The 14,616-nt window shown below is 35.7% G+C and overlaps 1 protein-coding gene across 3 annotated transcripts in view; it reads right to left on the bottom strand.

The window, feature by feature from the left end:
• The window catches only part of STRN (striatin), a 101,944-nt gene that overhangs the window by 47,923 nt on the left and 39,405 nt on the right, over nt 1-14,616 (bottom strand). For all 3 annotated transcript variants that reach the window (XM_059405421.1, XM_059405419.1, XM_059405420.1), the window contains exons 3-4: nt 8,854-8,927; nt 291-369 (exon numbers count right to left, since the gene is read on the bottom strand). In XM_059405421.1, the coding sequence (XP_059261404.1) occupies nt 291-369; nt 8,854-8,927 (153 nt within the window). The remainder of the gene's footprint in view (nt 1-290; nt 370-8,853; nt 8,928-14,616) is intronic.

Below are 14,616 nucleotides of genomic sequence, written 5' to 3'. Positions count from 1 at the left end.
CTTTCAAATGTAAATATAAGTGTATATTAAAATTTAGAAGCTTAAAGGTATACTCTAAGCTAAAATTATAAAAGAATTTATTTTTGGTAATTCTTATTAATATTTAATGAAAAATAAAATCTGCAGGGGGATAAATGCTTACTATGAAAAAGGAACAAAAATTCAATTAAGCTTTTTCATAGCAGCAGTCTAATAAGAAGAGATAAAATTACTGAATTGAAAATGCAAAAAAAATACATATATATCCTGATGAAAACATACTTTTTTCTGTTTGACCACAGGATACTTACTGTCTGAGTAGTTGTCGACCTTGTTTCCACATTAACTGGCTGTTTTGCTGTGGCTGTACCTCTGTTTCATTACCTTCATCTGGAAAACATTAAATCATAATAAAAGTGCCTTGTTTCATTCATTAGAGGGCATTTCAATTCATAAAATATGACCAATAAAAATGTATAAGATTAAGAATATGCAAAACTACACTGTAAGGTATGTTTTAGGACAATATATATTTTTAAACTAATTTCCTTAACAAAAATAGTATCAATTCGTTATTGCTACTAGACTCCCCTGAGCACTAGCAGAACTAAAATAAAGACATTTTCCCAATCTCTACTAGCCTGAGAATTTTCGTCCAGGACAAAGACCTATTCAAATCAAGTCACACGGTAAGAGTCAAATGAAAGTATTATGGAGCACCACATCAGAGCTAGAACAAAGCATTCAGGAATGATGACAGAAAAGTCAGTCTGGTAAAGAATAGATAGGGAAAAAATAATTTCAATCCAAATCTATTTCCTTCACTAGTTATTAAATGAAAACTTCAAATATTCTTTTGAAGACATCCTTTCAATGAAAACCACCTAAGTCTTATAAAGCTTAAATTCATCATTCAGTAGAAAGTGAACGCTTTCAAGAAGATAGTAAAATAAAAAGAGCCTTCTGTGATAAATCTGGACTACAGAATTTCCAAACTATACTCTGACTCAACTTTAAAAATACAAAAAATTCTCACTTTCTATCAGCTCTCGATTAAACTGTAAGAAACTGTTATCTTTTACAGAGTTTTATTCACTGGAGATGTAAGAGAGACTGAGAAAATTTATTTTATGATATTTGATGTTAAGCATTTACTATGTTCCAGATGCTGTGTTAAAAACACATTCATGGGCGCCTGGGTGGCTCAGTGGGTTAATCCTCTGCCTTTGGCTCAGGTCATGATCTCAAGGTCCTGGGATTGAGTCCCGCATCGGGCTCTCTGCTCAGCGGGGAGCCTGCTTCTTCCTCTCTCTCTGCCTGCCTCTCTTCCTACCTGTGATTTCTCTCTCTGTGTGTCAAATAAATAAAAATCTTAAAAAAAAAAAAAAACCACATTCATTATCTCCTTTAATCTTTACAACCTGAAAAGATAGGTGTTATTACTATCCCCATTTTAAAGATGAAAAAGATGAGTTTTACAAGTTAACTGTATGATTTCCAATTAAGTGCTGAAATCATGTCTGAGTCCAGCGCTCACGTTTCCCTCTACATGCTATCACTGCAACGATAAAAAATTAAAGAAATATATAAATAAGAATTAGATTTTCCATTTTCAATTTTCCTCCTAAAATAATCAGGCCAAGCTCTGTGATACACCAAAGAAACATTAAGAGAAGGAAGGGAAAAATAAAGGAGGGGAGTGGTTGGAGCGGGAGATGAACCATGAGAGACTGTGGACTCCAGGAAACAGGCGGAGGGTTTCAGAGGAGAGAGGGGTGGGGGGATGGGTTGGCTTAGTGATGGGTATTAAGGAGAGCACGTATTGCAATGAAGCACTGGGTGTTATATGCAAATAACGAATCATGGAACACTACGTCAAAAACTAATGAAGTACTGTACAGTGACTAACATAACATTAAAAATAAAGAAAGAAAGAAAATCAAAAGAAACAGCAGTAGACCAGACTGCGGCAAGAAGATTAAGTTACCTCAAAAAGGTAGATTACTTTGGTATGGCCTCAGAGGGTATACTTTTAAAAAAAGGGCAAAAATAATGTCCCCATACCTAGGAAACACAACACACATATTGTTTCCACTGACCCACAAATTCAAGAACTATGGTTCACAAATGGTTCCACACATTCAGGAATATACTACAGTATGTTCTAATAGATCTTAAGTCAAGTAAGCTATACTTGCCAAGTAATACTTATAGTGGCATTCCAAAAGACTAAAAATTTCATATGTGAAGGAACTTTTGAGGTCATCTAATTTCCCATCAGTACAGGCCTCTCTAAGCCACCCTCAGAAGTACTCCACTGCCTGTGCCTACTTTGGCAGCTAGTGATGTTACCAGAGTACAACACATACACTCAATGGAATACTATTTACAAGGAATTATTTACAGATACGCAGCAACAGGAACGAATCTCAAATGCATTATGCTAAGTGAGCAAAGCTAGAATCAGAAGGCTATATTCTGCATGATTCTGGAATTCATATGACTTTCTAGAAAAGGCAAAACTATAAGAACATAAAACAGATGAGTGGCTGCCACGGGATTAGACTGGTGGCAAAGGGGCTGACTACAAAGGGTAGTAGTAACAAGATTATATGCTTTTGCGAAAACACTAAAAAAGTGAATTTTACTTATGTGAATACTATCTTAATAAAAAATAAATTAAGCCTATAAGAATGCATCTTCACCCTCTTTAAAAGTATATTCATGCATTGAGATAGATTTCTGACTCCCTGTTACATGTTTTTTTTAAAAAGTCTAAAGTTAAGAGAAAAAAAAACTCTTATACATGCGAACTTGATTTTCCCCACATTTCCTTATCCAAGCTAAAATTCACAGTTCTCTTAATCAACTATCAGATTCATTCTCACTTTATCAAGTTAAAAAAAATGACATCAAACAAAAGGGAGGATTTTAAAGTTGGTAAAAGTTGAACTGTTTGGTAATATAAAAGTAGTTGACTGATACTTCCAGTCAAGTTGGAAGTAACAGGGATCCAATTCACCCTGAAACAAAATAGATGAAATCATGGTTAAGACCTGCTGTCAGGCAACAAAGGACAATGATCCCTGAGAAAAAGGAAGCACACAGCACACTGATTATTCCAGCTTACCACCCTGACAGAGTTTCTAGATTGTGGCATACAAACACAGTATCTGAGGAAATAATGGCTGAAAAGTTCAGTAATTCATGAAAACTATAAATCCACAGATCTAAGAGACTCAATGAACCCCAAGCACAAGAAAACACTGGAAAGGGGGACACATGGGAACTACACCAAAACACACGATAATGAAATTGCTTAAAACCAATGACAAAATAAAAAATCTTAAAAGTGCCAGAGAAAAAGGTCATGTTCTGCATACAGAAGAATGGAGATAAGCTTAATAGAAGATCTCTCATCAGAAACAATGGAAGCAAGCAAAAGAAAGACTTTCAGACACACAAAAGCTGAAAGAATTCACCAGCAGCAGCCCATATTATAGGATATATAAAAGTCCTTGAGGTAGATGGACCGTGACACCAGAAAATATAGATCTACACAAAGAATGATGAGCACTGGAAATATATACTGTTTAGATTGTTTAAATCTCTTTAAGAGAATTGACTGTTCAACAAAAATAATAATGTAGGGACGCCTGGGTGGCACAGTTGGTTAAGCGGCTGCCTTCGGCTCAAGTCATGATCCCAGCATCCTGGGATCAAGTCCCGCATTGGGCTCCTTGCTCAGCAGGGAGCCTGCTTCTCTCTCTGCCTCTGCCTGCCACTCTGTCTGCCTGTGTTCATTCTGAGAAATAAATAAATAATATCTTTAAAAAATAATAATAATGTAGTGTGTAACTTACAACATAATAGAAGCAAAATAATGTGAAAACAACTGCCAAAGAGAGATGGAAATCCATATTTACAAGGCTCTCATACTATAAGAAGTGGTATATTGTCACTTAAAGACACACTGCGCCAAGTTAAAAAAAAAGTATACTGTAAACCCTAAGGCAACCACCGAAATAACAAAGAGTTACAGCTAGTAAGTCAGCAAGAGATAAAAATAGAATAATTTTTAAAAATAACCAATAACTATATTATCCCAAAGAAATCCAGGAGAGGAAAAGGTATCAAAGAACAGACTGAACAAACAGAAAACAAACAGCAAGATGGGTAGCTTTAAATCTAACCATATAAATAGTCACATGAAAAGTAAATGGTCTAAACATCTCAATTAAAAGACAGAATTTGTCACTCTGGATAAAAATACTCATTTTTATTATGTACTTGGCTTCTAATATTAAATAAAAGAAGCTAAAATATGGAAGATAAATAGATTTGAACATAACCTGGGGTAAAATTTCCTAGGGTAGAGGGGGGAGAAAAAGTTAGAAGGGAAATTAATTTTATTGTGAAAATTGTCTCAGAAAATGACTGGATTATCAGTTTAAAAAGAAATACTGTAAATGGATAAAAGAGCAAAGACTAGAAGAATTCCTGCTTCTTTAAAGTGTACCCTGCTTGGATACACCACCTTCTACCCTCTCCTAGTCACTGTCCTCATCACTGCCACCCACAAATCCCTCAATAACGCTTGGAACCAGGCTTACATGCCTCCTCTGCAACCAAACGTTTACCTCATCTTAAGCAAAGTTAATATTCATGTGGGTGATCCACTTCAGCCTCCCCACAACCACCACCCTCTCTAGCTGTCATACCTTAGATCCTGTCACTATGAAGAACAAGCACAGATACAAACTCCTTCTCTGAGCATTTTCTGCAAGCTCCTATTCCCACCTCACCAGTTCTTCCTTAGCTGGAACCTTAGACCAGGGGCCAGCAAATTACAAGCTGCAAGTCAAATGTGGCCTGCCGTACTCATTCACGTATGTGTTGTGGCTACTTTCATGTTAGGATGTCAGAGTTGAGTAACTGCAACAGAGCACATATGGCCTAAAAAGCACAAACAGTACTATCTGGCCCTTTACAGGAAAAGTTGGCTGGCCTGCTCCGGACCACAGCCTATCCCCTCACTTTTACCCATTAGCCTCCTTTTGTCCTCACTTCCTTTCCTTTCGAGTTTCAGTTCACAGTCTACCACTTCAACTATTCTTTAGTCTATGTCCTCAAATTTCTTGTCCGTCTGGTCTCTCCATGAATTCAAGAATTTTTACCCAAGCTGTCAAGGGTGCAAACCAATGCATGTATATGAATTCACGATCACACTCCTCAACTGGACCCTTAGCTTTTCCCAATCCTACTGTTTGTGATCAGTTTGCTCTCCTGCTCTTATTTTAAACTTCTCTACTTTTCTTAAACCTTTCATACACTCTAAGCAGGTAATCCAGTCCCACACATAAAGCCATCACATTAAATACTCACCACCAAAGTGAAGCCCAAACCTACAAATCCATCACCTAATGTTTCCATTCTTTCTTGAGAATAAAAGACATGCTCCTCCCTCCATTCTTTGTCCTTCCGATTCTGACTATCTTTTCTCTTTCATTTTTATTTGCTCCTCTTCTAAGAAACACATCTCCCCCCCCAACACACACACTTTCCTTGACCCCATGTACCCTTTAAGCTATCCCTCTCTTTCACCTTCACAATCTAAGCTTCCTGAAAAGATAACTGTGGCTTAGTCTTCATATTCTACTCATATCTTTGTTTCTACCCTTTTCTCCAGAACTGCCCACAGTAATGACCCATGTATCACTAAATCTTAAAGCTACTCTTTAGAACCTCTGGTTATTAATCATAGTGCTTTAGAGTCCTTACTTCTGGAATCCCTCTCTTCTCCTGGTTTCCATCCTACCATTAAGATAATTCTTGTTATTTCCTTTTCCACTTTCTATTCTTCTACCAGTCCTCAGGGCTCCAATCCAGGTCCTCCTCTCACTCTGAATAAAGTCTGGAGTTGGAGGGTCTGGGGGGAGGCGCCTCCTCCTCCTCTCCAATGACCTGAGTGCCTTTGGGAACATGTACTGATGCCTCTCGAATGTATACATCAGACCCATACTTTCAGTTTGAGCTCCAGACCCAGAGAGCCAGCATCTACTAGCCATCTTCACTTGACTGCCTAACTAATACATCCAAAAGTGATTTATCTTTCAATCTTCCAAATCTACTTCCGATCTAGTTTTGGGAACTAGAAGTATGGGGGTCATCTTTGAATGTCCCCTTTTTTTTAATCCCCTTACATCAAAACTGGAACTCATTCCTGCAGATTCTACTCCAGAAGTATTTTCTCAACACAACACCCCCCTCCCCCCGGTCTCTTGACGTCCAGTCAGTGCCCTGGTCAAGGCACCCTTCTTCGTTCAGCCAGGAGGCAGCAACAGACCTCCCACCAGTCTCCCCACCAATCCAGCTGCTCTCTGATCCACCTGCTACACTGCTGCTTGTGGGATCTAAGAGAAAGCTGATCCTTCAAATACCTTCTCAAAACTCTTAGGATAAAATGCAAATTCCTTAAAATATTTTACAAGACCCCTGTAAGATACTTCACAATCTGCCCTGCCCCCTTCCCCTGCTGTGTCTAGAAATATTCCTTGCCTCCCTTTCTCTACTAGCCAGTTATTTTATTTCTCAAATGTGCCAGATTCTCCCCTCTGCCTTCCTCCCACCTCTCATTCAGCAAATATTTAGTAAGTTCATTTTCCCTGGCCAATTCTTAATTGTCCTTCAGATGTTAACTTTAAATACCATTTGACTACTTAGGACCAGATATTGTGCTCTATAACACCTATTATCTTCCCCATTATACATGTCATTTTACTGTGATCACTTTTTTTTTAATCTTCACTGTAAAAATTCAATAGGGCTACCTTTTTCACTGAATTTGATGCTGGGTCTGACAAGCATTACATATTTAGTATTTTTATTTATTAATTTATTTATTTATTTATGTAAAGATTTTATTTATTTATTTGACAGACAGAGACCACACGCAGGCAGAGAGACAGGAGGAAGCAGGCTCCCCTCTGAGCAGAGAGCCTGATGCGGGGCTCAATCCCAGGATCCTGGGACCACGACCTGAGCCGAAGGCAGAAGCTTTATTTAACCCACTAAGCCACCCAGGTGCCCCATATTTAGTATTTTTAAATAAACAATGAAAGATCAATAGATGGAAGCATACTAGGTACTAACCATGTGTTGTATACTAAGAAAATAAACCTGAAAGCTGTGAATTATTTCCACTATTTTCCCAGTTTCAGATAAGCAGCAGAGCAATCCCTGAAAGATTAATACCACAAGTATTTAATGTATCAGGGCAGAGATGAACTTACATGCATAAGAGTCAAACTTTTTCTAGAACCACACTATTTACTTATAAACATAAACAATTTGCATACATTGCAACTAGACTTTTATACTCCTAAAATAATATCTAAAAATAAGGAAACAAACTTTTTTTATATAGAAGTTCTAAGTAAATCATTTCTATGAATCAGACAAGATACTTTTAGGACAGCCTTTAATAAATAGTTTAAATTTAATACATTTAAGTGCATCTCAAGTCAAAAGGAGAGACATCAAAGTAAGACAGAACAATTTAAAAAACAAAGAAAAAATAGGCCAATGATCAACTGTTACTGCTCTAAATCTCAAGGCTTCATTATTCAGCTGGGGAAATGTGTGAACATTACCACACTGAATTGAACTTTTAAGTTAGCAGCACATTCAGAACTTACATTATAAGGTTTTTTTTCATTTTCATACATTGTCAAACACAGAAGCAGTGTGGTAAAACGGAATTAATATGAATTTTGGACTTTTATAGGTTGGGGACAGCTGGCTGGCTCAATCAGAAGAGCATGTGACTCTTGATCTTAGGGTTATGAGTTCGAGTCTTACCCTGGTGTAGAGATTACATAAACAAACAAACAAACTTTAAAAATATATATGAATGTTGGGAGTCATTATACCTGGGCTCAGATCTATATTCCCATTACTTAATAGTTGTGTGATCTTATACAAGTTTCTCCACTTCTCTGAATTCAAATTTCACATAGGTAAAATAAGAACAATATCATCTTTATGAGCAACTATTTTAAGAATTAAGGTTTACATACATAAAACCCCTAGTAAAAGGCATATACTTTAGACAATGATAGAAACAATAATTGGTATCTTCAGATATTTGATCTAGAAATTTAATCTGAAATTATGTCAAAACATACTCATTTGAAACATAACTTTTGAACAAGTTTTCTTACTGTTATACCTACTAATAAGTCAATTAAATCTATACCCTTAATATCTGATTGTTTACAAAGTGCTATTTTTGTAGAAAGGAAGAGGAAGGTAGGAGAAAAAAAAAGAAGAAATAACACAAAAAGATAATAAATGTTTCAGCTGTTAAAAGATGGTCTGACTGCAGAATCTTCTGTGCATAAGAAAATCCAAGAATAATTCTGCACCTGCAATTGAGGGATTAGGTTGAAGGGATTAGGAATTCCCTGTACTTGAGAAAGTATCTCTGAACTCTGTCATTCCTTCTCTTTCTCTCGGGATTTCAAGGGCATCATGTGCTTTGTACTGCACATCTTGAAGTTCCCATTAATACTGGGAAACCCAGCAAGACACAGTTATGTTAGTGTGTTTACCCCATGAATTCTGATCCTTCCAGGAAGTGTAGAACATAAGCAGAAAATGGGAAACTAAAAGAAAGGGGAAGAGGAAAAAGAAAGGAAGGTAATGGAAAATCACCGAAACAACACTAAGTGATTAGCGCTAATAAAGTAGGTCAGAAAAAATCACTAACACACAAATAATTAGAAATTAATTTGCAGTTAAAAATATTGCTGCTACAAATATTAGATGTCAACTTCTTTTTAATCATTTAAACTTCCTTTAAAATTAGCTTACCAGAATCATAGCTTGGCGGCTTCATATCTCCCTGATTCAATTCTGTTCCATATTTCAACTTGTGGTATTTGGCTCTAACAAAGAAATAAGAAAATACAAACCATCTTAAACATATTTAAATGAACTTGAGGATATGTAACAGGAGTAGTCATCAGTATACATTAGTCCTGGCTACCTTTCAAAACAGCCTTCCACAATGTCAAAGTGGTCATCATTATTTTTTTTATTGTTACACCATTAAGTGTCATTATAACAAATAAAAGAGTAACACTGGGAATCATAAATCTTTCTATAATTACATATCACATTCTACTTTCTATAGTATTCAAATTTCCTTGATGATTGCCAAAGTACAATTCTACTATCAAAGGCAGTAAATAAATTTGGATCATGAAATAAACTTGTAGAAGACTAACCTTTCTCAAAATTGATGTATTTATAAAAAGAAAACTCATCTAATGATATGTACATACAATGGAACATTATGCAGCCATAACAAAAGAGTGAGATCCTGCTATTTGTGACAACATAGATGGATCCAAAGGGTATCATGCTAAGTGAAATAAGACTAAGACAGACAAATACCAAGTGGTTTCATTCATATGTAGAATCTAAAAAAAAAGAGAAAAGAAAAAACAAACAAAAAGCAGAATCAGAACAGAGAATTACCAGAGGGAAGGGTGGTGGGGGAATGGGCAAAATGGGGGAAGGAAGTAGGAGATAAAGGCTTGAGTTATGGAATGAATAAGTCACAGGAATAAAAGGTACAGCACAAGGAATACAGTCGATGATACTGTAATAGCACTGTATGGTGACACATGGTAGCTACATTTATGGCAAACATAGCATAACATATAGAGATATTGAATCACTGTGTTGGACACCCAAAACTAATGTAACATTGTGTATCAATTATACTCAAAAAAATGTTTTAAGTAATCTATAATACTCTGTGCCTTGTCAGGCAATTATGATTTATCAAGTATGCATTACAGTAAACAACCCAAAGGAGGGAGGGGGAATCAGCCCTAACCACCAGTGTTGAATAAGATATTTCAACAGGAATGAACAAATTTTTTTAATAGTCAAGATATCCTTTGCCTTTTCAGGAAGAACTGTGAACAGAAATTCGTATCTATTTCCCTTTTAAAGCTAGCTGAATATAATTATTTCTGGCTAACCTGATTTCACCATTTCAGATTTAACCATCTGAGACCAGAAAAGTAATCCAGATAAAGTAAAAATTTTAAAGGTCAACCCAAAATGGTCATACTTACATAATGCATTTATGTATTTTGACTGATTTGCTTCCCTAAAATATTGAGGCCTTTTATAATAAATATTAAATGTAATAAGGTTAGGATAACAACAACAATAATAATAATTTGAAAAACGAAAGTAATAAAGTGATAAAGAAGGAATGAGGGGATAATATACCCAAATTTCAAGTTAATTTTTTTTATAAAAAACTAATTGAGCATGTAACATAAATTAGTTTTTGTATTTCAAAAAAGGGCTAGAGGAAATGGAAATTCTTTGGTCAAATGGGCAAAGTACTGGGATTCATATTATTTTGCAGCTATAACAGAAAAATCAAGGTTATATAAAGGAGAATCTTTTTTTTTTTTTAAAGATTTTATTTATTTATTTGACAGAGAGAAATCACAAGTAGATGGAGAGGCAGGCAGAGAGAGAGAGAGGGAAGCAGGCTCCCCGCTCAGCAGAGAGCCCGATGCGGGACTCGATCCCAGGACCCTGAGATCATGACCTGAGCCGAAGGCGGCGGCCTAACCCACTGAGCCACCCAGGCGCCCCTATAAAGGAGAATCTTAAGAAAACCTATGAAAATTAAAGACAGCTATGTTCTATTTAAGGTAGGTAGCAAGTATATGAGCATATTATATATTAGTCTTTTTACGTTTTGCATATATACAAAATGTTTTGTAATAATATGCACCTATTAAAAATAAAAAAGAATTTAAAAAAATTTTTTATTAACATATAATGTATTACTTGCCCCAGGGAGACAGGTCTGTAAACCATCAGGCTTACACATTTCACAGCACTCACTATAGCACATACTCTCCCCAATGTCCATAACCCAGCCACCCTATCCCTCTCCCCCACCTCCCAGCAACCCTCAGTTTGTTTTGTGAGATTAAGAGTCTCTTATAGTTCAAAGTAAAAAAGATTATTTATTTTATATACGTGTTTTTATATATACATATATATATATGTATATACTTCATATGCATAGAAGATTTCTGGAAAAATACATGATGCATAAGATATTAGCAAGATTTCCTTTGGTAAGGAAATGCAATGCATAAGGAAGACCATACCGTGTTATTTGGCTAATTAACAACATGCATATATTTCTTCTTTTTTTTTTTTTTTTAAAGATTTTATTTATTTACTTGAGAGACAGCGAGAGAGAGCATGAACGAGGAGAAGGCCAGAGAGAGAAGCAGACTCCCCATAGAGCTGGGAGTCCGATGCGGGACTCGATCCCGGGACTCCGGGATCATGACCCGAGCCGAAGGCAGTCGTCGAACCAACTGAGCCACCCAGGCGTCCCTGTATTTCTTCTTTTTAAAAAAATTTTAATAAATACTTTTGTTCCAAATTAACTAGAATATCTTTTTCTCTATTCCCAATGTTTCCGTTAATCACAAACATTTCATAACCAGATCAAACATTTCCTAGCCTATTTCAACGTATTGTAATAATGTTGATTGTTAGAGAATATAGCCACTTAATTTTACTTAGTTACCAGAAAGTAAACAAGGTTCTTAATGTAATTGTCAATCTTCAGATTTTTCATCTACCAACACAAAGTTATAATACCTCCTAAAAGTCAAATAGCGATTGAAAGGAACTGGTCTGAGGATGGAATTAAAGTAGCAATAAAATATTATGGAGCTTATTTATATATATATGTACATATATATATACACATATATGAACATGTGTGCGTGTGTTTGTGTGTATAGGAAAAAAAAAATCTTTCTACACACGAAACGCTGCACTACAGCACATTCTAGTGGCCTTGGGAAAAACTGCAACAGAGTTTATATAAAAGGGGAACAGAAAATATTCTTTACAATGTATGTAATAAAAATAACATACTATGAACTAACAGTTCATTAAAAAAATAGACACAGACAAAGAAAGTAAAGAACTGTTGTGTTTACCACCGGCTGCATTCCCTTAAGGCAGGGTCTCCCTACTAAACTGTTAAATTCACTGAAAAATAATTTACTCACAGAAACTTTCTCAACTTAGTAACATTCCTTTTGAAGCCAACATGCCAAATACTCTTCTCACTCATATTGTTTCCCATGGTTTTATTTTTTTTTTAAGATTTTATTTATTTGACAGAGAGAGACACGGTGAGAGAGGGAACACAAGCAGGGTGAGTAAGAGAGAGAAAAGTAGGCTTCCCAGAAAGCAGGGAGCCCAATATGAGCTCAATCCCAGGATCCTGGGATCATGACCTGAGCCGAATGCAGATGCTTAATGACTGAGCCACCCAAGCGCCCCGTTTCCCATGGTTTTAATACTTCATCTCACAATGTTACCTACCACAACCTTACTCCCTTATCTTTTTGTCTAAATGTGACTATAAAATTAATAGCAGAGCTCATGCCTATAAACTCTATGTCTAATACATAGCTTGGCCTCCCAACTGGCCTTTATTGGATAAAAGAGCATAAAAGTTGTGTAATAATAAAGAAGTTCCATTATAGATTTGTTCCCAAGTCTCTTATTATAAATAATGTGGTAGGAATATAACATAGCATCCGAATCACATTTTAAATGTTGATGCTAAAAATAATTTTATTAAATCAAGGAACTGTTTCTGAATTCTTTTGACATCTCAGGCACAGTACTGGCTGCTGGGAATAACCTGCAATTTATATTGATTAAAGGTGGAGGCAAGGAGATGCCTAAGAGATAGAAATTGAGTAACAACAGCACACTGTGATAAAAGTTATGTGTTTTATCATATGTTATAGGAATTCAGATAACAGGTTATCTAATTCTGTCAAAGGTGGTGTCAAGGAGAACTACCAAAAAAAGGTAACATATGAGATTTTACCTAAACCTCAAAAAACCATTTCCAATCAGACAAATACAGAAGAGTATTTCTGTCAAAAGAAAAAGTGGGGGAAAAAATACACCATGGGCCCAAAAAAAAAAAAGTGTGTGTGTGTGTGTGTGTGTGCGCGCGCGTGCGGTGTGCGTGCGTGCACACGCATGCACGTGTGTATACAGAACTAGGAAGGGCCCTGGCTGTAAGAGGTTTTATTAAGATCTTTGAAATTAGCTAGGTATTTTTAAGCAGGGATATAACACCTGTATTTCAAAAAAATGAATCATACAAATGTGGAAGATCAATTAGAATATGGAAACATCAGAGGCAAGGGGCACATTTTTTAGTTTTTACAGTAGTGCAGATTAAAGAGAGAAATGGGGAAAAAATGGAATGTTTCAGAATTGTATCTTATATAGCATTTAAGGTTCTTCAGTATAGAAGTTCCTGAGTAAATCTTAAACACTATGTATTTTTGAAATTTGCTCATTTTGCATATTCCATCACACTTTAAGGAATGCCTTGAAAAATTCCTGACTAGGCGAGTAATCTTTCTGTAATGTTAAAGATTCAGTTTCACTTAATTTTGGATCTTTTTAAGTGGGACTACTTAGAAAATCTGTAACACAGCAATTCTAAATCATGATCCTTATACTTAGCTGTGTCAGGGTAAATGACAAGATGTCTAGAATTCGCTGTTCTAAAATAGATGAAGATGAAGCAAAACTGACAGGAACATTAACTGTTGAGGCTTGGAGGTGTATATAAAAGATATCAGTCTCTCTACATTTATGTTTCAAATTATGTTCAATAAAAGAAACCTTAAAAATTCTTGGCTTAAAGTATTAGAAAAAATAATTTCAGAATCAAAAGAATGGAAATGTTCTCGAACTCCAAAATTTTTTAAAATTCCTGGCATTAAAGCATTAGAAAAATAACTTCAGAGTTAAAGAACTGAAATGTTTAAGAGCTCTAATCCACAAAGAAATGCTTTTTTATTTCTTATTATACTTAAATAGTGCCATAACATCAGGAATAATCTCAAATCATTCAGTAAATTTCAAAAGATACAAAATCAGTGACTATTCTCAAGAATTCCATTAGTTTAAAAAAAAAAAAAATTCTCTAGACCCAGCCAGTTATCTCTTCTGCTCTTCAAAATCAAACTACTTGAAAAAAATAAGTGACTGTATCTGTCTCTACTTTATCTGTCCTTCTCAGCTCTCAATCCCCTGTGATCTGGTTTATGTTCCTGCTACCTCACTGAAACTATTCTGGCAAGTCCAGCAAGCTCCTACCTAGCAAATATAGATGACTACTTTCAGTTTTTCAGTTTACTTACTTTGAGTCTGTTTGGCATCTGCAATTGTCAAACTCCCGCCTTCTTCAGCTTGCTTCCACTATACTGCTCTCTCTTCCTTCTCCAACCATTCCTTTGCTGGCTCTTCCTCCCTCTGCCTCAAACATTTCCATCTCCTGTGGCTCTGGATGATTCTCTCTTCTCCCATAATACTTCTTCTGCTTGCTTCAACTACTCCTATAACTTTATCCACAATATTTATGGTTCCCAAGTATATACCTCTAGTCCTCAGTCCCACTCCCATATCTGTTTTTCAACACTTACTTCTTAATCTTTAATTTATACAACTTATAAAACTTTGACTCAA

The sequence above is a fragment of the Mustela nigripes genome, chromosome 7, assembly GCF_022355385.1.
Source record: "Mustela nigripes isolate SB6536 chromosome 7, MUSNIG.SB6536, whole genome shotgun sequence".
Lineage (NCBI taxonomy): Eukaryota > Metazoa > Chordata > Mammalia > Carnivora > Mustelidae > Mustela > Mustela nigripes.
The sequence above is the reverse complement of the archived record's forward strand: the minus strand, read 5'-3'. Positions and strand labels throughout refer to the sequence as shown.